The following is a 26477-nucleotide window of genomic DNA, read 5'->3' as shown; positions in this document are numbered from 1 at the left end:
TTCTTTCTTTCTTCCTTCCCTCCTTCCTTCCTTCCTTCCTTCCTTTCTTCCTCTTCTTCTTCTTCTTCTTCTTTCCTTCCTTTCTTTCTTTTCTTTTTATCTTCTTCCTTCCTTCCTTCCTTCCTTACTTCCTTCCTTCCTCTTCTTCTTTCCTTCCTTTCTTTCTTTCTTTTTTATCTCCTTCCTTCCTTCCTTCCTTCCTTCCTTCCTTCCTTCCTTCTTCTTCTTCTTCTTCTTCTTTCCTTCCTTTCTTTCTTTCTGTTCTTTTTATCTTCTTTTTTCCTTCCCTTCTTCCTTCCTTCCTCTTCCTCTTCTTTCCTTCCTTTCTTTCTTTCTTTCTTTTTTATCTTCTTTCTTCCTTCCTTCCTTCCTTCCATTGATTAATTAACATTAAGTTAAATGTTAACCCTATGATATAAAATGTTCTTGTAATTTTGGTTTACTTTTAATAAAAACGTAGGAGAGATAGACAGGGGATCTGGAGTTGGACAAAGTTGTGTAAAAAGTTCTCATGTTGAAATGGGCTAATGTTCCTTTTAACTACTTAGGCTGGGAGTAAAAAGACATGCTACTGCTGTGTTATTGAAAAAGAGCTTGGTAAAACGCTTTGTATTCAGAAGTATGTACATATATTACATGTGTTGCCAAACAAACATTACCTAGTATTCCTTCTAACTACCAATTCGCATCTCAATACAAGTTACCACTGATTAATCAAAGTGAGGCATTTAATCATGCAAATTGAATTTCATAATGCAGTTATTGCAAATGCTTTCATTTTTATATAATATAAAAAACAACGTCTATATGACACTGTTTCTTTCCGATACTGAGGAAGACGACTTTGATGGCTTCAGTTCTAAGGAGGAAGATGAGGACGGTTTACCGTGATTTTTACAAGTACGGTAGGTTTTTTTAACGGACCCGTTTACTGTGTTGTGAGCGTGTTGCTAGCGTGTTGCTACCATTAACTGCCCTGTCAGGCACCGTTTGGGATGAAAGTTATATTATTATTATTAAAGCTTTGAAAACTCTCTCGGTGTACCGTCTTTCTTTGTAAATATGTGTAACCATGTATAATATTTATTTGCAACTGTATATTTTTGTAATGTATTTATTTGTATTTATTTTGGGCACTTATTCTGATATGTTTTGACTGGCCAATTAAAAAGAAAGGGCGTAACAAACGTGGGGTGACGGGAAGTGGGGACCGGTAAAGGTGAGTGTTTGTGGACACGAAGGAAAATAATGGATATATATTTTTCCCACCCTTACCTTTGGAAATATACATTTTTTTCCTTGGATTATTTTCAACGGGACCCGGACTCTGCAGGTCTGCGTCATATCGTAAGTACCGGTATCATTTTACGTTCAATTTGCCAGCCGTTGTTTTTGGACTGTGTACTTCATATTCAGTTACAATCGCGGGACTCAAAGTCGGATTTGGGTTAATTTCCTGATTGTGTCTCATGGGTAATATGGGCGCGTGCGGCTTATATACAGGTGCGGCTTTTGTAAATACAAAAGCGGTTATCCTCTTAAAATGTGGTGGGTGCGGCTTATAATCAGGTGCGCTCTATAGTCCGGCATTTACGGTATTACCGAATTGGAAGTATGTTTATCTTTAGATTTATTGCTAGGGAATCTGTAAAACTGGACATACCTTCTTCTCTATGAGCTGTTCCGTCGAATAATTCAAGATAGGTCTAAGGCCAAATCTGTCCGCTGGGGCATTTGGATCCAGGCTAAAGGCCAGGCTGATGACTATGGGGGAGAGTTTGTCGCGGAATTCTTCTTCTGCCTGAAACCATAAGAGATAACATTAAGAAAATTCATAATAAATAATTTTTTAAGATTTATTAATTTTCCTTTATTCCGAAAAGCAAGAAATACTACAAAAATACTACTACAGTGATACTAGAATACAAAATACAACTAATAAAATATTATAACAAAAATACAACTACAGTAATATTACAAAAACACTACTTCAGAAATACAGTACCACAAAAATACTTCTGCAGGAATACTACAAAAACACCACTACAGTGATGCTATGATAAAAAAAATACTACAGAAATATTAGGGCAGAAATACTACAATAATACTACTGTCGCTATATTATGACAGAATTACAACAAAAAATACAACTCTAGTAATATTACAAAAAGGCTACTATGGAAATACTGAAAAAAAAAAAGAAATACTGCAGACTTTATCAAATTTACTGATGCAGAAATACTACAAAAATAAACTTACAGTAATAATAGCAAAGTGATGATCAAATTTACTGCTAATATCAGGGACCATATATATATATATATATATATATATATATATATATATATATATATATATATAATATATTTACAGAAATTAATCTATTTAAAAACAAATAAAGAAATATAACTTGTAGATGTCTGCATGTTTATTTAATTATTAATGGGAAAAAAAAATTGATAGGTTTTCTCGATCGGCCCTTTGGCTATATATATTTTTTTAATTCCTTTAAAAAAAATCTCATTGTGTTTATTTTTTCCTAGCTGTTACTTTTTTCTTTTTAATCTCTATTTACTTTTTTTCCTTTGTTTCTTTCTTTTTTTCTGGCTTTTTTCTGAATTTTTCTTTCTTTTTTCTCTTCCTTTTGTTTCTTTTTTTCTCAGCTTTTCACTACTTTTTCATTTTGGTAATTTTTTCTTTTATGTTCTATTCCCCCTTCCTTTAAGTCATTTTGTGCATAATTTTACATAATATCCGGTCATATAGGGATGAACGAAGCAAAAACAACCTGAAGAGCCGTTTAGGACCCGAAAGAGCTGGTTCATTTTAGTGAGCCGAGCCGAAGAAGCCGGTTCTCGAAAAACTCTACTGACTTTACTCAACTTCGTTCTACTTCGACTCGACTTCAAAATACCGCATTTAGGACACAACGTCAGGGGAACCCGTGTATTTTACCTTCATTCACCGTAACTTTGACTTAAATCGCTTCTTAATTAGCAATTTCGAGCCCTGATTTTTGTGAGCTGGCTAGATTTTCTTGTGCGCGGAAAAGCGCTGGGTAGTGCGCAATTGCGCACACACGCAGCTTAGAGGGAACATTGGTGTACACCGATATTTTTATTTTATTTTGTTACAAATACGTGAGACAATCGTTTTACCCATAATTCTGATAATAGTGAAAATTAGGAAAACAAATAAGCAACTTCTCATTAGGTCTTGTGCACATTGGTAATGTGATTTTGATAATGACTGACCCGTAGATAGATCCTCGTGTCATTGCACAGGCGATGTCCATTGGCCAGACTGAAAGTTTGAACCAAACTAGGCTGCTGAGTATCCAAAAACAGAGTCCTCCTGACAGATTTCTTCTGGTTCTGCTTCATACTGTCCAATTGAATTTCAACAAGGAAGTCTAAAAATGGACGCAAGAAGACATTGTCAGTTTTTTACTCAAAGTGATAGAAATGTTTGTTCTCTTTTTTTAGAATTACTTTGAATAAACATTGTCATTGGGTGCTACTGTTAAAACTCACATTTATTCTAGTGAGAAATGTGTATAGAAGCCTGGCCTACACAATCTGCAAGTTTTGGCTGAGCAACATTTTGTCATGATTACTGATGCAAGGCACCTGTGCTCATTCCTTGGCGCCAACAGCCCTGGGCACTGATTGGCTCCCTGCCTCTTTTTAAACCCCCACCTTCCTGTCAGCATTTGTCGGATCGTCTGTGAACCTTAGCTACACGCAAGGCCAGCTCTTTTGACTCCTGACTCTATCCTGCCCTGTTCTCTGTCTGATTCCCGTTGCCGACCTTTTTCTGAACCCGTTTACGTTTTTGATCCTCCGTCCCGGCCATCGACCTGTTTTTTCCTCCCTCTCGACTTTGCCTTCGCTCGACACGGAAGTGCCACTTCCGCGTTCCCAGCGATCACCAGATCGTGGGTGCAAGCCCTTTCTTCATTCTAAATAAAGCTGAGTAAAACGAACGCAATTGGGTCCCTGCCTCTTTTTAAACCCCCACCTTCCTGTCAGCATTTGTCGGATCGTCTGTGAACCTTAGCTACACGCAAAGCCAGCTCTTTTGACTCCTGACTCTATCCTGCCCTGTTCTCTGTCTGATTCCCGTCGCCGACCTTTTTCTGAACCCGTCTACGTTTTTGATCCTCCGTCCCGGCCATCGACCTGTTTTTTCCTCCCTCTCGACTTTGCCTTCGCTCGACACGGAAGTGCCACTTCCGCGTTCCCAGCGATCACCAGATCGTGGGTGCAAGCCCTTTCTTCATTCTAAATAAAGCTGAGTAAAACGAACGCAATTGGGTCCCTGCCTCTTTTTAAACCCCCACCTTCCTGCCAGCATTTGTCGGATCGTCTGTGAACCTCAGCTACACGCAAGGCCAGCTCTTTTGACTCCTGACTCTATCATGCCCTGTTCTCTGGCTGATTCCCGCTGCTGACCTTTTTCTGAACCCGTTTAAGTTGTTGCTCCTCCGTCCCGGCCATCGACCTGTTTTTTCCTCGCTCTCGACTTTGCCTTCGCTGGGAACACGGAAGTGATCACCAGATCGTGGGTGCAAGCCCTTTCCTCATTCTAAATGAAGCTGAGTAAAACGAACGCAATTGGGTCCCGTCTCCGTTCCTGGTCTGTGACACACTTTGTTACCTTGGATTGGGTTTACCAGAGCTCTTAAAACCAAAGGGTTTTTTTTTTTGGCAATTGTTTTATTTTCATCTTCAAATGTCTCCTATAACACCATCGAAGTGGTTAAACATATATATTTCAAGTTTTTCTCATCTTGGTCTTAGAAGTTTAAAGGCATACATCATATCACATGATCTGGAAAAATCTTTTTTCGGGTCGTTCGGAAACCGTCTGTTGAGTCATAAATCATGCATACAGTCATGCAACTTCCCAAAAGCTCAGGCAATATACAGCGGCAGTAAGTTTATTTTGATCAGATTAGCAAATTTTGACACAATTAAACTTGTATATTATTGATAGGAGCCAAATTTGGTCAATTTGGGACCAGGGCATACATTCAATGAGTGTTCATTCGTGTGTGCAAGTGTTTTACCTAAATGAGACGGGAGGTGTTTTCCATGAGCCACCAAGCAGAAGCTGATGCTGACACTAAGAGTCCAACAGAAAGACAAAACGTTTATCTTTATATGTATGTATAAAAGCCAGGAATTGCATCCAAGAATGCAGGACTGAGTGAACCAATTGATCAAAAATAAATCCAGGAAACGAGAAAATGAAAAAAGAACAATGGATGGATGTGTCGTGTCCAGCATGGTCGCCGTGGCAACCGGCTGGCCCCGCCCCCTGGGGAACAGCTGAAGCAGATCGCCTAATTTGCGCGTTAGCTTCTTAAGGGGGGTTTGGGGTTTTGCGGGGGCTGGCTCATTGCATTTTCTGTCTGCATTTCCCGTTCTGTTTTGCTCTGTCCTGTTTTGTTTGAGTCGAAAGAAACCTGTGTTTGCACGTTTTTTGTTAAAGCCTGTTTGTTCTGTCTTGTCCCTGAGTTTTGGACGACTTTTATTTTGGTAAAGAAAAGTTTTGATCGTCAACGCAATTGAGTTCTCCCTTCCTGCCTCCGCTCTGGTCCGGTCCACCCCGTGACAGGATGGATGGGTGGATGGACGGACGGACAGATAAATGGACGGATGGATTGATTTTTGAACGTTTGAGATGCGACCTAAAGTTAGACCAAAACTCCAAGTCTTGTAGAGTGGTATTTCTGTACCTACATAAACTAGCAATTGAAATAAAATTAGCAAAACTCGGCCTCAATAGCTACAAAAAAATAACAGACCAAGTGATCAGACCAAACCAACGAGAGAGCCACCGTTTGAAATTTTGCCGGAGATCAAAGAGATCAAAGCCAGGAGAGAAAGCTTACCACGTGTTGCGAGTCATCATTTTATTCATATTTAGATTCTTTCGTCTTTTATTAGCATATTTGGTATTGGAGTAATCCCAAAGTCATTGAAAGTAATCCAGTTAAAGTAACCCTACCCAACCCTGATTAGGGGTGACCAAACTAAATGCGACCGACTGTGTTTTTTAATCTGGCCTGGCAAACAAAATGGTAAAAATACTAAAACAATATACATATATAAAGATATATAAAGAACTAATATTAAAAATAAACGAGTTTTGTAGACACTCTTGTCCCCAGTGTCCCTTTTTGTGTCTCCCCCAATACAAATAATATAAATCTCATCTCATTATCTCATCTCATTAGCTGCACCACTTATCCCCAATAGGGTCGCGGGGGTGCTGGAGCCCATCCCAGCAATCATAAGGCAGTAGGCAGGGGACACCCTGAACTGGTTGCCAGCCAATCGCAGGGCATAAATCATGAAGCATTAATGTGTACTGAGGTCAACGGAAACATTGAAATATCTGTCTACAATTTCCCGTACATGCTATTCTCTGTATCATGCATTAAAATCTAAGTGAGGAAAAAAAAACCTTGTTGCTTTTTTTAGTGCATATTATCAAATTTAGTGCTTGAAAACAAAGACTTCATATTTTGTTTTGATTCGAAATATTTTCAGACCAATTTGGTGAAGTTGATATATTAATAAATTGATCTCAAATTAAATATAACATGTACATATTAATTAATGTCTGCATGTATGGTTATTCGTAAATACAAAAGGGAAAAATTGGAAAGGTCTACATCAGGTGTGTCAAACATGCGGCCCGGGGGCCAGATCAGGCCCGCTAAGGGATTGAATCTGGCCCGCCAGACAACACTCGGAGAAGCGCAAGAGTAAAACGAGCTGCAGGTTTAAATATGTCCACTTGATGTTGTCAAAGCCAGGTGCCTCTCACAAAGACGGTGTACCGGTACTTGAATTTATTTGTTTTTCTCTCTCTCTCGTGCTCTCTCGCGCGCACTCTCTCTCTCTCTCTTTTCCTCCCTTTTCTCTCTCTCTCTCTTTCACTTTCTGTGTCTCCTTCTTTGTTTCTCTTTGTCTCTTTCTCTCTCTGTGTCTTTTTACCTTCTTTTGCTCTCTTTTCCATTTTTCCTTTTCTCTCTTTCGCTCTCTCCTGCTTTCCCCTTCTGTCCTTCTCCCATTCTCTCTTTCTCTCCTTCTCTTTTCTCTCCTTCCCTCTTTCTATTTATCTTTGGATATCATTCTTTCGCTCTCTTTCTTCCCCCCTCTCTCACTATTTGTTTTTATATCTTTTTTTTCTCACATTCTCTCTCTCTTCTCTCTCTCTCTCTTTCTTCCTTTCTCTCTTTCATTGTCCCACCCTCTCTCTTTTTCTCTCCTTCACTTTGTCTTATTTATTCTCTCTTTTTCTTTCTCTCTAATATTCTAGTCCGGCCCCCGAAATAATGTTTGTTCTATCGTGTGGCCCCCGAGGTAAAATGAGTTTGACACCCCTGGTCTACATGATATTTTTTCCTCATGCATTACAGTGAGATTAGTTTTGAGACTATCGGCAGGTTTAAAAAGTAATCAAATCGATCCATTTTTTTCCTCCTCGCGATTGTTTTAACTTAATGTGGCCTTCAAATCAAAAAATTTGACCACCCATGTGCTACAGCCAAGTACCCTTTTTTCCGCACTATAAGGCGCACCTAAAAGCCTTTTTTTTTTTTAAAGCTGACCATGCGCCTTATAATACAGTGCGCCTTATATATGGATGAATATTAGGTCGCAAAGTCTCGCAACTACGGCAAGCAGCCGAAGACTAGATTTTCCCCCGAAGGCCAAGTCGTCCGCGGTGTACAGTATGCTGGGATTTATATACCGGCGTTTCGTTTCCTAACCAATGTGTCAATCATCATTTGAATCAGTCACTATTGGCTAAAGTTATTCGGAGGTAAAGGGGGCGGATCCTTTTTATCATTTACAGGCTCGCATAGGCTAAAGGGGTGAAACAAAGCCTGCAATTGGCCGAAAAAGATGAATGTGAATCACACGTTGGGTTGCACTACGGCATAGAGAAAACACGTTTTACTATTCTGTATTTGTAAATATTTGACTCTCCTGGATTTACTACACTCACGGTTGTAAGAAGACCATGGTTACGTATCATTATTGAACGTGATGGCTTCAAGAGAACTTAGGTGAGCTATGCGGCTTTATATTTTCCCGGTATCTTGTTTTAGAATGATCTAGATGTTTCTGTGATGAGTCTATTTTTAAACTCAATTCAATTCAAAGTTTTTATTGTCATATGCACAGTAAAGAACCCCGTTTCCCTGCACAATAAAATTCTTACTTTGCTGTCCACACAGTTGCCAGCAAAAAATAAAATAGAAACTAAGGAATGGTTAGCATTTCTTGAATCCTAAGACTTTAACCTTCCGAATGATGGAACGATGCATTTGAGTGACATCGTACGGACACCGCATCCGCACGTGTTCTCGACACGTATTTGCTTCTTTGCAAGCTTTCGGAATGTTAAGGGGGTAAGAAGTTGGACTGAACTATCTGACTGTTTTGTCCACGTTCCCATTGTAGCGCCTTATAATCCGGTGCGCCTTATGTATGGAAAATACAGGAACAAAAACTTTTTTGGGGGGGTGCGCCCTATAACCCGGTGCGCCTTATAGTGCGGAAAATACGGTAGTCTACAATCTCTAAAATGGCAACCAGTGAACGAGTTAATAAGTTAATCTGAAAACCTTACACTTTCCTTCTTATTATCCTCCGCTTGCATCCAAAATACTATGTTTCTAAATTTCTAAAACCGCTTGGGCAGGAAAAAGGCAGACATTAACTCATAACTCAAGTTCTTACAACGGAAACTTGAAAGAACTGAAATACATCTGTAATAGGTGTTAGATAACTCAAGTCAGAATTTCCATGTTCGGTTTTTTTTGGAGAGAGCTGCTGAAACAAAACAGCTTTTATTTGAAGAAGGAACTATTATGCCTCACCAGGGGAAAACACTCAAGTGTAATTATGTTATTACTTTATTAGTCACATGTTGAGGTTTTACAACAGAGCAGTGGAATGTCGTACGTATGAAGGACCAATCCTGTCATAAGTAGAAACAAATGTAAGAATAGTTACTGGATTTTCCAGACAATATGGCACACCCAACAACCCAGAAATGGCCAGAAATTTGGACATGTAACGACGTAATATAATATTTTTGTAAATATTGATGAGTTCATATTACTGACAACAACTACCGTATTTTCCACACTATAAGGCGCACCGGGTTATAGGGCGCACCCCCTAAAAATAGTTTTTGGTCCTATATTTTCCATACATAAGGCGCACAGGATTATAAGGCGCTACAATGGGAACGTCGACAAAACAGTCAGATAGTTCAGTCCAACGTATTACCCCCTTAACATTCCGAAAGCTTGCAAAGAAGCAAATACGTGTCTCAGACATGTACGGAAAAGGTGTCTGTACGATGTCACCGAACAAACATTACTTAGTTTCCATTTTATTTTTTGCCGTCAACTGTGTGGACAGCAAAGTAAGAATTTTATTGTGCAAAGAAACGGGGTTCTTTACTGTGCATATGACAATAAACACTTTGAATAGAATTTAGTTTAAAAATAGACTCATCACAGAAACATCAAGATCGTTCTAAAACAAGATACCGGGAAAATATAAAGCAGCATAGCTCACCTAAGTTCTCTTGCAGCCATCACGTTCAATAACGATACGTAACCATGGTCTTCTTACAACCGTGAGTGTAGTAAATCCAGGAGAGTCAAATATTCACAAATGCAGAATAGTAAAACATGTTTTCTCTATGCCGTAGTGCAACCCAACGTGTGATTCACATTCATCTTTTTCGGCCAATTGCAGGCTTTGTTTCGCCCCATTAGCCCATGCGAGCTGGTAAATGATAAAAAGGATCCGCCCCCTTTATCTCCGAATAACTTTAGCCAATAATGACTGATTCAAATGATGATTGACACATTGGTTATCCAATGAAACGCCGGTATATAAATCCCAGCATACACCACGGACGACTTCGCCTTCGGGGGAAAATCGAGTCGGCGGCTGCTTGCATTAGTTGCAAGACTTTGCGACTGAATATTGCTCCATATATAAGGCGCACTGCATTATAAGGCGCATGGTCAGCTTTTGAATAAAATAAAGGCTTTTAGGTGCGCCTCATAGAGCGGAAAATACGGTACTTAACAATGGCAGCAACGGGAATTAACCATGAAAAGCAGTGGTAAGAGGGCCAAATTTTAACCACCAGGCCACTAGGGATATAGATGACGTAGGAAAAGCCAGTAAGTCTTATCTCATTATCACACTATTTTTAGTCTGCCCTGATAAAAAAAGTTAGAGAAATGAGAAAACAAAGTGATTACAAATCTGTATAAAGATTTTTTCTCAGTTCAAACTAAGTAAGTGACAAAGGTCGTTGAATACACACAGCCATGTGTTTATTTATATCCTTCAGTATGACCAAATTACTTCTCACAATGCCTTTTCTCTTCATTCGGTCCAATATCTTATCCGAAAAGACTTTGAGAGTCGGCGATACCATAGACCTGTATAATGTCTGACAATATTCATGTCTGACAATCTCTCTCTCTCTCTCTCTCTCTCTCTCTCTCTCTCTCTCTCTCACTCTCTCTCTCTCTCTCACTCTCTCTCTCTCTCTCTCTCTCTCTCTATTCTCCAGACCCGACAATAATATCAATAACATGATACCGTGACTAGAAATATTGTGATGATCTGTCTCTCTAGTAGTCTAGTGGATAGACTCAGGCACTCATCCTGCCGGGATCTGGGTTTGATTCCTGTTGCATTCAATTTATGCAATTGTGATAAGCGGTATATTTCAACTGATTAATCAATACACAAAAACTGGGACTTGTTTATTTTTACTGCAACTTCAGCCTGTCACGTCGGGCGCGGTTGCCATGGCGCCCAGTCGGTCCCAGCCGGGTGGCGCCGAATTCTGGCGCGGTTGCCGCGGCGCCCGATTGGCCCCGCCCATGGACACCGGCTGAGGCGCATTGACTGATTGTTTTTGGAGTACTTAAACACGTTCCTTTGAACTGTGCTTGGCTGGAGCGTTTGTTAAACTTCTGTGAAACTTATGTGAGACTTCTGTTAAATCCTGTTAAATGCCTAGTTCTGTGATCCTGTTTTGTTTTTAGTCTGATCTGTTTTTGGACATTCTTTTCTTTTGAGTGGATTTCTAATCCACTCCTGCGACCATCGATTCCCGGATCGATTGTGCGCCCTCCCCCTCTTCCCCCAATAAATTGTGAGTACGTCTACGCGAATGAGTCCTTATTTCCTGTTTCCCGCTCCGCCCCGTGACACAGCCCTTACTTCAGTTAAAGTTCTATGTGCCTGATAGTCCGGTGCGCCTTATATATGAAAAAATATTGCATATGACTACTTTATGGTGGTGTGCCTTACAGTGCGGAAAATATAGTAGATACCTAAAAATGGATAGAATATAAATAAATCAATCCAGGAATAAACCCGTAATACCTAAGACATGAATGCAATTTACTCGTATTTTTGCATTTTGCCATCTCTTTTGTGAGTATTTTGAAACAGAAGAGCTTTGATTTGAAATGAAATGAAATGATCTGCATTGATATAGCGCTTTTCAAGTCAAGACTTCCCAAAGCGCTTTACAGTGTGCTTCACATTTCCCAAAAGCGGCCGTGCAGCCATGTAAGGCGCTAACCTGCTTAATGGGCGTATTAGGGGTTCAGTGTCCAACCCAAGGACACTTTGACATGTAACACGGAGGAGCCGGGATTCAAACTGCGATCTCTTGATCCCAAGACGAGCGCTCTACCTCCTGAGCCACTGCTGACCACCACAAAGGTAAGAACAATTCCTATTCATAAGATTACGATAACGCGAACGTACGATTAGCCTGGGTTAGCTTTAAGTTTACGTTAAACATTGAGGGTGTTAGAACGGAGCCCAACATTGGGGGTGTTGGAACGGAGCCCCCTTTCCAATGAACCGCTCACCACTTGTTGTAGAGACCCGGGTGCTAAATGACTTGTAAACCACCTAATTTTTTTATTTCTACTCGTTCATGTTAGCGTAATCTTTCGTACGGAAGATTACGATAACGCGAACGTACGTTTAGCCTGGGTTAACTTTATCCATCCATCCATCCATTGTCTTCCGCTTATCCGAGGTCGGGTCGCGGGGGCAGCAGCGTTAAAAGGGAAGCCCAGACGTCCCTATCCCCAGCCACTTCCTCCAGCTCATCCGACGGGACCCCGAGGCGTTCCCAAGCCAGCCGAGAGACATAGTCTCTCCAACGTGTCCTGGGCCGCCCCCGGGGCCTCCTGCCGGTGGGACATGCCCGGAACACCTCCCGAGGGAGGCGTCCAGGAGGCATCCTTATTAGATGCCCGAGCCACCTCAACTGGCTCCTCTCAACGCGGAGGAGCAGTGGCTCTACTCCGAGTCCCTCCCGGATGACTGAGCTTCTCACCCTATCTCTAAGGGAGAACCCAGCCACCCTGCGGAGGAAACTCATTTCGGCCGCTTGTATCCGGGATCGAGTTCTTTCGGTCATGACCCAAAGTTCATGACCATAGGTGAGGGTAGGAACGTAGATGGACTGGTAGATCGAGAGCTTTGCCTTTCGGCTCAGCTCCCTCTTCACCACGACAGACCGGTACAGGGTCCGAATGACGGCAGACGCTGCACCGACCCGTCTGTCGATCTCCCGTTCCATCCTACCCTCACTCGTGAACAAGACCCCAAGATACTTGAACTCCTCCACTTGGGGCAAGACCTCCTCCCCGACACGGAGGGAGCATACCACCCTTTTCCGACTGAGAACCATGGCCTCGGACTTGGAGGTGCTGATCCCCATCCCGGCCGCTTCACACTCGGTTGCGAATCGCTCCAGCGAGAGCTGAAGATCACGGGCTGAGGAAGCCAACAGCACCACGTCATCTGCAAAAAGCAGTGACGCAATGCTGAGGCCCCCAAACCGGACTCCATCCCCGCCAAGGCTGCGCCTAGAAATTCTGTCCATAAAAGTTATGAACAGAATAGGTGACAAAGGGCAGCCCTGGCGGAGCCCAACCCTCACCGGGAACGAATCCGACTTATTGCCGGCAATGCGGACCAGACTCTGGCACCGGGCATACAGGGACCGCACAGCCCGGATAAGACTGTGCGGTACCCCATACTCCCGAAGCACCCCCCACAGGGCCTCCCGAGGAACACGGTCGAATGCCTTCTCCAAGTCCACAAAACACATGTAGACCGGACAGGCAAATTCCCATGCACCTTCAAAGACCCTGAAGAGTGTATAGAGCTGGTCCAGTGTTCCACGGCCAGGACGAAAACCACACTGTTCCTCCTGAATCCGAGATTCGACTTCCTGGCGGACCCTCCTCTCCAGTACCCCTGAATAGACCTTACCAGGAAGGCTGAGAAGTGTGATTCCCCTGTAGTTGGAACACACTCTCCGGTCCCCCTTCTTAAAGACGGGAACCACCACCCCAGTCTGCCAGTCCAGAGGCACTGTCCCCGATGTCCACGCGATGTTGCAGAGGCGCGTCGACCATGACACGCCCACAACATCCAGAGCCTTAATGAAGTCTGGGCGGATCTCATCGACCCCCGGGGCCCTGCCACCGAGGAGTTTTTTGACAACCTCGGTGACTTCAACCCCAGTGATACGAGAGCCCAACCCAGAGTCCTCAGGCTCTGCTTCCCCAGAGGAAGACGTGCCGGTGGAATTGAGGAGGTCTTCGAAGTACTCCGCCCACCGATTCACAACGTCCCGGGTCGAGGTCAGCAGCGCCCCATCGGCACTATACACAGTGTCGATGGCACACCGCTTCCTCCCCCTAAGACGTCGGATGGTGGACCAGAATTTCCTCGAAGCCGTTCGGAAGTCGGCTTCCATGGCCTCGCCAAACTCCTCCCATGCCCGAGTTTTTGCCTCGGCAACCGCCAAAGCCGCATTCCGCTTGGCCAGCCGATACCTGCCAGCTGCTTCCAGAGTCCCACAGGCCAGGAAGGCCCGATAAGACTCCTTCTTCAGCTTGACGGCATCCCTCACCGCCGGTGACCACCAACGGGTCTGAGGGTTGCCACCGCGGCAGGCACCGACTACCTTGCGGCCACAGCTCCGATCAGCCGCCTCGACAATGGAGGCGCGGAACATGGTCCACTCGGACTCAATGTCCCCCGCCTCCCTCGGGACATGGGCGAAGTTCTGCCGGAGGTGTGAATTGAAACTTCTTCTGACAGGAGATTCTGCCAGCCGTTCCCAACAGACCCTCACAACACGCTTGGGTCTGCCGGGTCGGGCCGGCATCTTCCCCCACCATCGAAGCCAACTCACCACCAGGTGGTGATCAGTTGACAGCTCCGCCCCTCTCTTCACCCGAGTGTCCAGAACATGCGGCCGCAGGTCCGACGAAACGATGACAAAGTCGATCATCGAACTACGGCCTAGGGTGTCCTGGTGCCAAGTGCACATATGGACACCCTTATGTCTGAAAATGGTGTTCATTATGGACAGACCATGACGAGCACAGAAGTCCAATAACGAAACACCACTCGGGTTCAGGTCAGGGGGGCCGTTCTTCCCAATCACGCCCTTCCAGGTCTCACTGTCATTGCCCACGTGAGCGTTGAAGTCTCCCAGCAGTACGAGGGAGTCCCCAGGGGGCGCGCTCTCAAGCACACCCTCTAAGGACCCCAAGAAGGTTGGGTACTCCGAACTGCTATTTGGTGCATAAGCACAAACAACAGTCAGGACCCGTCCCCCCACCCGAAGGCGGAGGGAGGCTACCCTCTCGTCTACCGGGGTGAACCCCAACGTACAGGCGCCGAGCCGTGGAGCAATTAATATGCCCACACCGGCTCTGCGCCTCTCACCACGGGCAACTCCAGAGTGGAAGAGAGTCCAACCCCTCTCGAGAGGACTGGTACCAGAGCCCAAGCCGTGCGTAGAGGTGAGTCCGACTATATCTAGTCGGAATTTCTCAACCTCACGCACCAACTCGGGCTCCTTCCCTGCCAGAGAGGTAACGTTCCATGTCCCAAAAGCCAGTTTCTGTAGCCGGGGATCGTCGCGCCAAGGACCCCTCCCTTGGCTGCTACCCAGCTCTCTGCGCACCCGACCCCTTTGGCCCCTCCTACAGGTGGTGAGCCCATGGGAAGAGGGTCCCACGTCGTCCCTTCGGGCTGTGCCCGGCCGGCCCCCGTGGGTAAGGGTCCGGCCACCAGGCGCTCGCCAGCGGACCCCACCTCCAGGCCTGGCTCCAGAAGGGGGCCCCGGTAACCCGCGTCCGGGCGAGGGAAATCGAGGACCAAAGTTTTCTCTCATCATTAGGGGTCTTCTGATCTGCGTTTTGTCTGGCCACTCACCTAGGACCTGTTTGCCATGGGTGACCCTACCAGGGGCTTAAAGCCCCCGACAACATAGCTCCTAGGATCATTGGGACACACAAACTCCTCCACCACGATAAGGTAGCAGATCAAGGAGGAGTTATGTTTACGTTAAACATTCAAGGTAAACATTCAGGGTGTTGGAACGGATTAAAACGATTTACATTATTTTTAATGGGAAAAATGATTTCGGTGATCGAACAAATCGCTTTTCAAACAGGGTTCTGGAACGGATTATGGTCGAGAACCGAGGTTCCACTGTATTTTGAAAGAAACTATATTTCCACAACAAGGGATAGACTCTCAAGTGCAATTATGTTATTCTTATATTTACAACATGTTGAGCTTTTAGAACAGATCAGTAGGATGTTGTCATACCAAGACACAGGGGTTGCTCCATTCTCAGTGGAAAGCTCACAAAGATGTTCTTCTTGATTGAACATTGTTGGGTGTACAGTAAGAGAAGCACTTGCAGTCACTATTGGCCGAGACCTGAGTAAAGAACAAAAATAAATGACAAATGGGAATACTTTTCTATTCAAAAATCGATTCCAATGATTTATCGTTGAAACACACCTATACAACGCAGCTTTGTCAGCCCCAAAAGCACCAACAATAAGATCTGAAAGAGAAAATTTGAGAATTAAAGTAAGTCATCAAGGAGAAGTTTGTATTACCGTAGTTTCCGCACTATAAGGCGCACCTAAAAGCCTTTATTTTTTTCAAAAGCTGACCATTCGCCTTATAATACAGTGCGCCTTATATATGGCTCAATATTAAGTCGCAAGGTCTCGCAACTTACGCAACAGCCGCCGACTCGATTTCCCCCCGAACGTGGAGTAGTACGCGGTGTATGCTGGGATTTATATACCGGCGTTTCATTGGCTAACCAATGTGTCAATTATCATTTGAATCGATCGCTATTGGCTGAAGTTATTCGGAGCCTCGGATAGGCTAGAGGGCCGAAACAAACCCTGCAATTGGCCGAAAAAGATGACTCTGAATAGCAAGCTTGCTAAAGTACGCCATAAAGAAACATGTTTCATTCGTCTGTATTTGTAAATATTTGACTCTCCTGGATTTACTACACTCACGGTTGTAAGAAGACCATGGTTGCGTATCATTATTGAACGTGAGAACTTAGGTGATATTTTCCCGGTATCTTGTTTTAGAACGATCTTGATGTTGCTGTGATGAGTTGAGTGAATTCAACTCAATTCCAAGTGTTTATTGTCATATGCACAGTAAAGTTGCCAGCGAAAAAGAAAATAGAAACTAAGGAATGGTTGGCATTTCTTGAATCCCAAGACTTTAACCTTCCGAATGATATTTGAGTGACATCGTACGGACACCGCATCCGCACGTGTCTACGACACATATTTGCTTCTTTGCAAGCTTTGGGAATGTTAAGGGGGTAATCAGTTGGACTGAACCATCCGACTGTTTTGTCGACGTTCCCATTGTAGCGCCTTATAATCCAGTGCGCCCTATGTATGGAAAATATAGGACCAAAAACGATTTTTTGGGGGTGCGCCCTATAACCCGGTGCGCCCTATAGTGCGGAAAATACGGTAATGTATCTCTGAGTTTGGAATGCAATACCCGGGTATCCGTTTAGATCCAGATCTGTGTTTCCTCGTAGCGCAAAACCAAAGTTGGCAGGGAAAGAGCTGGACGCCCAGTTGCCAGAGAGGACCTGCATGGGTATGTCCTTCAATCCCTTCGGATAACCACTGAATAGAAATACCAGTCCCTGCTGATCTTCTCCTCCGTAAGGACAGCCGACGGCCATGTCTGATTGTAAAATGAAAAAACAGGATGATACCAAGCAGCTTTTGTCTTTTAGTTCTTTGTAACAATTGCTATCCTCTACATAACTTTCTGGCAACTACGCTGTTCTTCATTTAATGCAGTGTTTATTATCTTAAGGATGTCAAACATATGGATTTAATCCAGCCCAAGAGAAAATACTGAGAGAAGTGCAAGAAGAAAATAAGCCGCATCATGTCAAACAATGACCTTCGCTTTTAAATATGTTCACTAGATGTCACCAAAACCATGTGCCATGTATTATTGCAAAGGTTGTACGGCCTACAAACGTCGTTTGTTCTTACAATTCTTTCACAAGATATCCATTTCTTTTTTTTTCCTGATTTATTTTGTCGCATAATATTAACATTTTTGGGGGCTTATTGAGTCGGTTGCACGATACAGAACTGTACTTAATCACATAATTTAGTGGAAGTACAATGTTGGCAACAAGATTCATTTGATATAATTGGAAATTATTTGAAAGCAACACAAACTTTTTCTTCTTTTTTCTGTGTTTTTTTCCACTTTTTTTTAAATTCCTTTAAAAAAAGTCTCATTGTGTTTGTTTTTTCCAAGCTGTTACTTTTTTCTTTTTGTTCTCTGTTTACTTTTTTCCTACGTTTCTTTCTTTTCTTTTTTCTGTCTTTTTTCAAAAATTTTCCTTCTTTTTTATTCTTTCCCCTTGTTTCTTTTTTTCTCAGCTTTGCACTACTTTTTCATTTTGGTATTTTTTTCTTTTTTATTCTATTCCCCCCTTCATTTGAGTCATTTTGTGCATAATTTTACATAATATTTGGTCATGTTGGGATCAAAGAAGCAAAAACAACCTGAAGAGCCGTTTAGGACCCGAAAGAGCCGGTTCCTTTTAGTGAGCCGAGCCGAAGAAGCCGGTTCTTGACCAACTCTACTAACTTTACTCAACTTCGTTCTACTTCGACTCGACTTTAAAATACCGCATTTAAGACACAACGTCAGGGTAAACCATGTATTTTGACCTTCATGCACTGTAACTTTGACTTAAATCGCTTCTTAATTAGTAATTTTGAGCCCTGATTTTTGTGAGCTGGCTAGATTTTCTTGTGCGCTGAGAATGTGAGGGAACACTGATTCATAGTCCAAGGTTTTACGCTCTTACCATTAAAGTCATCCTGGTCGAGGTCGCCCAATGGCGCCAATGAAGTGCCAAAGCGACCAAATGGCTGCTGGCCTGTAAGATGCTGGCTGGGCTCGAGCTGCAAGGCCTCTTTCTGAAGATAAACGTAAACTTTCCCAAGTTCCTCCTGGCGTCCGTTTGACCCTCGTTGCATGAACATTGGCGCTCCTACCACCAGGTCATCTAGTCTAGGAGGATGTTACAAAAAACATTTGATACATACAGGGTTGGGTAGGGTTACTTTAACAGGATTACTTTCAATGACTTTTGGATTACTCCAATACCAAATATGCTAATAAAAGACAAAATAAACTAAATATGAATACAATTACTAAATTTTGTGCAGGCTTGGGGAGTGCCGGAGATCAAAGAGATCAAAGCCAGGAGAGAAAGCTTACCACGTGTTGTGAGTCATCATTTTATTGATATTTAGTTTCTTTTGTCTTTTATTAGCATATTTGGTATTGGAGTAATCCAAAAGTCATTGAAAGTAATCCAGTTAAAGTAACCCTACCCAACCCTGGATACATATAATACCCAAAAACTGTCAAGGGGTTTTCAACTTGCCATTTTATTTAGGAATACTTAATACTACTTTTTTTCAGACGGATGCCAGTACATTTGAATCTCAAGAAGCAATGCTGACACATTTGATACATGAAATGTCCTCAAAAATATGAGGGTATGTTAGGTCAAGTCATGTTTTTTGTATAGCCCTTAATCACAAAAAAGTCTTAAAGGGCTATGTAAATTCATATTACCAAAGAAGTGTATCTGTCATGTCGAGCATGGTCGCCGTGGCGAACGGCTGGCCCCGCCCCCTGGGCACCGGCTGGAGCAGATCGTCTAATTTGCGTGTGGGCTTCTTAAGGGTGGGTTGTGGGTCTTGTGGGTTGCTGGTTCATTTCATTTTCTGTTCTGTTTTGCTCTGTCCTGTTTTGTTTGATTCAGAGGAAACCTGTGTTTGCAAGTTTTGAGTAAAAGCCTGTTTTGTGAGTATCCCTAGTCTTAGTTCCTGTTTGCCTGTACGCCTGTTTTTGTCCCTGAGTGTTGGACGACTTTAATTTTGCTAAATAAAAGTACTGATCGTTAACGCGAATGAGTTCATCCTTCCTGCCTCCGATCCGGTCCGGTCTCGTGACAGTATCAATAAAACAAATACCTAACGTCATACAAATTTCTCCTTTTATGAATGAATGAGTGAATGAATGAAGGAATGAATGAGTGAATGAATGTAGGAATGAATGAATGAAGAAATGAATGACGGAATGGATGTATTCTTTATCCCTAAATAATGCAAGTAAAACAAAGCATTAGCAAAATGATAAAAACGTAGTTTTTTAAAAGAACAATGTATTATTGATATATAGTAAATATGTGCAGAGTCACAGAAGCGGTTTTCCAGAACATTTTGCTCATGAACACTGTAGATGGGAGTATAACTGTCCATTTGTAAGCACAATGTTGACTATTTTTTGCACAATGTTGACTATTTTTGCACTTAACGCATATTGCACTAATACGATCCCAAAACTGCTCCTACATTCCCACATTTCTTGTGTAAATATTGTGTATATTATAACCTTTATCTTCTTTGTGCCTTTATTTTCTTTGTTTTCTTTTATCCTCACGTCAAATGTGAAACTGGAGTGCCCGCCCAATTTTGTTGTCACAATATGTTCAACCCATTTTGTAACAATGACAATAAAGGTATATTCTATTCTATTCTATTCTATTCTATTCTATTCTTATAGAAAATGATGTAGAGTTAATGGTAATTATCTGTAACTTTTAAAATATAAATAAAAATCATGGAAGTTACGTCGCTATTGAAAATCACAAATATGACATACACATTAATATGACATTGTGTTGTTTATTTTAACACTGGACACTTGGAAATCCAGTTGTCCACTTTAATAAGCTCAGTTATGAAATTGTGTAAAGAAATCTAGTCAAATAAGTAAAATACTGTAATTTTTTTCCAAATAAATTTTGTTAGTTCTGCTGATATATTTAACCTTTTTTATTTTACAATAATTTTCATGGAAATAAAAGTAAGTACACGGAAGTATAACTAACTATAAGAGCACATTTTAAGATTTATTTTCACATTTATTTTCAGTAAAATTGGAAAACTTACTTTTAAAATGAGTAATATTAACTACAATCTGCTATATCATTTATATTTGCTAATTTAAATTACTAGGGAAAATTAAGTATGGAAAGTACTACTAGACAAAATCAAATATACAATTAAATAAAAAAAAATATTTATAATAACAAATATGATCCGTCATGTTATTGGATAAGATTGCTCAAGTTGTATTTAATTTTGTTAAAAAAAAAACTTAGAAATAAGTACCATAAGTCCTAATAGTAAAAAAAAAAAGAAAACTTATGAAAAAGGTCAAATCATCTGTCATGTCCGGCATGGTCGCCGTGGCGACCGGCTGGCCCCGCCCCCTGGGCACCGGCTGTAGCAGATCGTCTAATTTGCGTATGAGCTTCTTAAAGGCGGGTTTTGGGGATTGCCGGTTGCTGGTTCATTGCGTTTTCTGTTCTGCATTAATCTGTTCTGTTTGTTGAGGAATCCTGTGTTTGCCCGTTCTGAGTAAAAGCCTGTTTTGTGAGTATTCCTAGTCTGAGTTCCTGTTTGCCTGTAAGCCTGTTTTTGTTTTGTTTTGTCCCTGAGTGTTGGACAACTTTTATTTTGCTAAATAAAAGTAACTGGTCGTTACGCGATTGAGTTCATCCTTCCTGCCTCCTGCCTCCGATCTGGTCCGGTCCCGTGACATCATCAGCCGACTGAAAATACTTTTTAGCGATGACTACTGTATGTTGTGTAAAATTCCGGGCAAAAGAACGAATTATTATTATATGAATTATACATGAAATGAACTAAGATTGACATGCCTAAGCCAGCGTGGGAAATAGCTACATACTTGACCTGGGTTATGATGACAAAAGTCTAAACATAGATTTCCTAATCCCATCTTGAATTTCTCTGGTTTCCCTTCTCCTTTCCATCTTTCTATCAAGTGTGTACAGTCACACTAAGCACTCACCCGTCATTGTTGATGTCAGTGGCTGCCACTGCATAGCCAAAGTAAGACCCCATCTGGAACACATTAAAACAAGACTCGGTCGGTCTCTAATTACATCACTCTGCACAGATCTCTCTATTTTCTTTCCACATTGTCCCTTTGGTACCCTTCAAACTTCAGCCCAGTAAATCCCTCAGTCCTACAATCCCCCTGCGGTGCCAATGTCTCCATTTTCAAGGAGCTAAAGCTGGGAGCTTCTTCTGGAAAGATGAGAGAAGGTGGGGGATGTCCTCAGACTCCAGCTCTTTTACCTCATTTCTTCTGTTTAAATGTCATATTACCAGGGTTGGGTAGGGTTACTTTAACTGGATTACTTTCAATTACTTTTGGATGACTGTAAAGTAGATCATCTCATCTCATCTCATCTCATCTCATTTAGCTGCACCGCTTATCCTCAGTAGGGTCGCGGGGGTGCTGGAGCCCATCCCAGCAATCATCGGGCAGTGGGCAGGGGACACCCTGAACTGGTTGCCAGCCAATCGCAGGGCACACGGGGACGGACAACTCACTCGCTCAGTCACACCTAGGGACAATTTGGACCGGCCAATTCACTCAAATGCATGTCTTTGGAATGTGGGAGGAAACCGGAGTGCCCGGAGGAAACCCAAGCGAGCATGGGGAGAACATACAAACTCCACACAGTAAGGCCGGGAGCTGGATTTGAACCCACGCAGGAGGTTCCCACGACCTCAGAACTGTGCCGCACATGCGCTAACCACTGCGCCGCTGTGCTGCGTAAAGTAGATCATATTTAGTTAATTGTGTATTTCTCTGTCTTCTATGTTACAAATAATCCCGATGAATTTAACTCACACTTTAACTTGTTTTTACTTATTTGTATTTACTATTTTTCTATTTTGAATGTAGGAATAATCATTAAAACACACACACATAGTCTGATTTTAATACACACGTATACTTCAGTATAATAAAACTCATTCGCTGTCCAGAAACGGGGTTAGAGAGGTCTTGGTATAACCCAAAGCAGAACATACCATGTCCGCTCTCTCCTCACTGCGCAGTGAAGTTTAAAACTACATTTGTATTTCTTCCTGATCACTCCAGCTTTTAGCGTATCGATAACATATTCCTCCGGGCACTCTGATTTCCTCCCACATTCCAAAAACCATGCATTTCAGGTGAATTGGCCGGTCCAAATTGTCCCTAGGTGTGAAGGAGCGAGTGAGTTGTCTGTCCCTGTGTGCCCTGCGATTGGCTGGCAACCAGTTCAGGGTGTCCCCTGCCCACTGCCCGGAGATGGCTGGGATGGGCTCCAGCCCCACCGAGACCCTAATGAGGATAAGAGGTACGGCTGATGAGATGAGATGAGATAACATAATAGCTCTAACAATGACTCCAATACCAAATATGCTAATAAATGACCGAACAAACAAAATATGAATAAAGTGACTACATTTTGTGCAGGCTTGGGAGTAACAGAATACATGGGACGGCAAAAATGATGTTGGCAAGCTGTTTGGATTGATTTTCATTTGGTTTCTGTCGCATTTTATGTTCGTTTTGCCGGAGGTCAAAGAGATCAAAGCCAGGAGAGAAAGCTTACCACGTGTTGTGAGTCATAATTGTATTCATATTTAGTTTATTTTGTCTTTTATTAGCATATTTGGTATTGGAGTAATCCAAAAGTCATTGAAAGTAATCCAGTTAAAGTAACCCTACCCAACCCTGCATATTACCATATACTTTAACTGGATTACTTACAATTACTTTTGGATTACTCCAATACCAAATATGCTAATAAAAGACCAAAGAAACAAAATATGAATAAAATGACTACATTTTGTGCAGGCTTGGGGAGTAACGGAATACATGGAACGGCAAAAATGATGTTTGGATTTATTTTCATTTTGTTTCTGTCGCATTTGATGTTAGTTTTGCTGGAGATCAAAGCCAGGAGAGAAAGCTTACCACGTGTTGTGAGTCATCATTTTTTGGATAAACAAGGATTGTGTTTCATCACTATGAGTTTCTACTTAAGGTGATTTGTAGCATTTCTACCCATAAATCACATTAGAGGCCCAAGTGAAAGACAAGCCTTAATACCAGAGACTGCCTTACTGGCAAAGGTATGCAGGGTAACTCATATGGAATCAATAAAATAGGCAATGGTGAAGGGTCAAATCTACTGAGACTCCATTTGAATGTTATTTTTCCAATTCCTACTCACTATGTGAAATAAGACCGTTGCTTCCTCTATATGGTTGACACCAGCTTTGTCTTGGTGTGGCTTTGGAATCTATGATATTTTTTTGTTAGGTGTTTGTGTTCATTATGTCTTAAGTTGATTTGGTCTAGTGTTGTTGGGTTTTTTGTTGTTTAGTTTTATGTTTAGTGCATAGGTTTTGTGCTACCTAATTTTTTTGTTGCTTTGCTAGCAGGGTTGGGTAGGGTCACTTTAACTGGATTACTTTCAATTACTTTTGGATTGCTCCAATACCAAATATGCTAATAAAAGACCAAAGAAAGTAAATATGAATAAAATGATGACTCACAACACGTGGTAAGCTGTAACCAGAAGTAAATCTCTTTCACTGTATTTATTCAATTGCATCAACTTCTGAAGAGTACTGAGTTGGACCTAAATGCAAGGCTCAAGCTAGTAATTCATTCAACATGAGACGAGCAGTGTTCTGGTTTGCCCGCTTCCCTGCGTCCTAGACGCATCATTTTTGCTGGGGACGCAATTTTTTGGACACAAAATTGTCATTATTACCCTATTACATTTTTTATAAACAAAGAATCACCGCACTCCAAACTTTTCGTCAGGCAGATCCGGCAGATGTTGTTTTGGTCTCGCGGTTCGAGTTTTCGTCCGCACGCCGATCTCGAGTTGTGTGGTGAAAAGTCCGTCTCTTTTTAGAGAACCGTCTTTTTCGGCTCAACCTATTCAAGAGACCCGGCTCTCAAACGGCTCACGTGCTTTACATTAGATTACGAATTATTATGTTGTATAAAGGAGTTAAGAAAAAAAGGGAGTATAAAAGGAGAAAATGAAAAAAAGACAATAATTTGATGCAGAAAATGAATTAATAATTTGATGATTAAAACTGATATATAGATTTTTATTATATATTTGTCACCGATTTACGATTTCAACCTCGATAACACTAAATTTTGGGGACCCATAGATCTCTGTTGAGACCCATCGATTTTTGAGCATGCGAGTCCCCGGGACCAATGTTCCCTGTAATTTTCCTTACGGGTCTGAGCGTTCACATAAAGTCGGCGAGCAACGCTTGAAACAACAGTGAGCCACCATAATCCCAAGTGTGGCAAGATAATTAATTATCAAACATGTCCAAAACTTGACCTCAAGTTACATTTTGCTGAGTTTCCGGCAATGCAAAATTATTTTTCTTTCACAAGATATCCAAGATATTTCTCTTCCTTTTGTTTCTTTTTTTCTCAGCTTTTCACTACTCCTTTATTTTGGTATTTTTTTCTTTTTTGTTCTATTCCCCCCTTCCTTTAAGTCATTTTGTGCATAATTTTACTTAATATTTGGTCATGTTGGGATTAAAGAAGCAAAAACAACCTGAAGAGCCGTTTAGGACCCGAAAGAGCCGGTTCCTTTTTAGTGAGCCGGTTCTCGACATACTCTACTAACCTTACTCAACTTCGTTCTACTTCGACTCGACTTCAAAATACCGCATTAAGGGCACAACGCCAGGGGAACCCGTGTAATTTTACCTTCATGCACTGTAAATTTGACTTAAGTCGCTTCTTAATTAGTAATTTTAAGCCCTCATTTTTGTGCACTGGCTATATTTTCTTGTGCGCTGAGAATGTGCGAGCAGTGCGCGATTGCGCACGCGCGCAGCTTAGAGGGAACACTGCATGATACTAGTGTGAACGAGGGTCCCTAAAATATGCAGCAAAAGGAAATGCCAACAGTCGAAACAAGATCAAAGCAGCATGAAAGAATAAATACTCGAACGTGACGAGTGGCTACAGCAAACAAAAGATGAGACAGCCTGAGGCACCAAATAAAATGCATGGCATCACCAGGGATAACAAGCTACAGGTGAGCCGAGACAGAGCAGGTGGACATAAAACAGAGAACGTTTCAAGGAACTCATATATCTTTTGTTATATCTTGCCAACTAAGCCACTAGCTATGCAATTACTTTTATTTACAAGTATTTGTTGCTTCGACGGAATGCTTATTGGGGGTATTAGGGGTTCAGTGTCTTACCCAAGGACACTTCGACATGACACGGAGGAGGCGGGATCCGAACTGCGATCTCTTGATCCCAAGACGAGCGCTCTACCTCCTGAGCCGCTGCTTTTTCTGTAATATTGGCCAATGACTGGCTTAAGTAATCTGACATTACTTGATTTGAAAATCTGGGCCAACTGATCGCAACTGAATATATGGTTGACTGCCTATTTCTGACACATTCTGAACAGTTAGACAAAAAGTGATATTGTAGGTCTTTGGCCTGGTATCGACCACCACAACCAGTGTTCTGGTTTTCCCGCGTCCCTGCGTCCTAGACGCATCATTTTTGCTGGGGACGCATCGTGTCGAATCAACGTGCGTCCCCGGGACGCAACTTTTTGGACACCAAATTGTCATTATTACCCGATTACTTTTTTTTTAAACAAAGATTAACCGCACTCCAAACTTTTCGTCAGGCAGATCCGCCATTGTTGTTTTGGTCTCGCGCCGATCGCGGCAAACGAGATCTCGTTGCTTCGAGATGACGTCATTGTTTTGGTGGTTGTCGAGTGAAAGAGAAGTATGCCTCCGAAAAAACAGTTGGTATTAGGTGCAAATTAAGACAAAAATTGGTAATTTCTTCAGTGTCGGTAATAAGTCGAAACATAATACAGAAAGTGGTAACAAAGGCAATAATTCCGGCACGAAAAAACAGCGGAGGAATTCTTCAGAAGACCGTGAAGGCAAGTAAAACACGTGTTTTGAAGCGAACGATTCGACGAAAGATAAACAAAAGAATACTCCTAGCAAGAAAAGGACTTTTCTGCCAAAATTGACTCAATTACATTCCTGGTGACGCTATGAGG

General features: G+C 42.1%; 1 protein-coding gene across 1 annotated transcript in view; it reads right to left on the bottom strand.

Annotated features, from left to right (window-relative positions):
* LOC148364860 (integrin alpha-5-like) overlaps positions 1-26477 on the bottom strand; it is a 106628-nt gene that overhangs the window by 39486 nt on the left and 40665 nt on the right. The window contains exons 11-18 of the mRNA XM_088339063.1: positions 21390-21442; positions 18304-18509; positions 16959-17150; positions 15933-15978; positions 15735-15848; positions 5072-5127; positions 3255-3412; positions 1664-1801 (exon numbers count right to left, since the gene is read on the bottom strand). Of these exons, the coding sequence (XP_088195189.1) occupies positions 1664-1801; positions 3255-3412; positions 5072-5127; positions 15735-15848; positions 15933-15978; positions 16959-17150; positions 18304-18509; positions 21390-21442 (963 nt within the window). The remainder of the gene's footprint in view (positions 1-1663; positions 1802-3254; positions 3413-5071; positions 5128-15734; positions 15849-15932; positions 15979-16958; positions 17151-18303; positions 18510-21389; positions 21443-26477) is intronic.

This window comes from Urocampus carinirostris, chromosome 6 (assembly GCF_059441175.1).
Source record: "Urocampus carinirostris isolate Australia breed hairy pipefish chromosome 6, RoL_Ucar_1.0, whole genome shotgun sequence".
Taxonomy (NCBI): domain Eukaryota; kingdom Metazoa; phylum Chordata; class Actinopteri; order Syngnathiformes; family Syngnathidae; genus Urocampus; species Urocampus carinirostris.
Note: the sequence above shows the minus strand (reverse complement) of the source record. Positions and strands in the feature narration are given on the sequence as shown.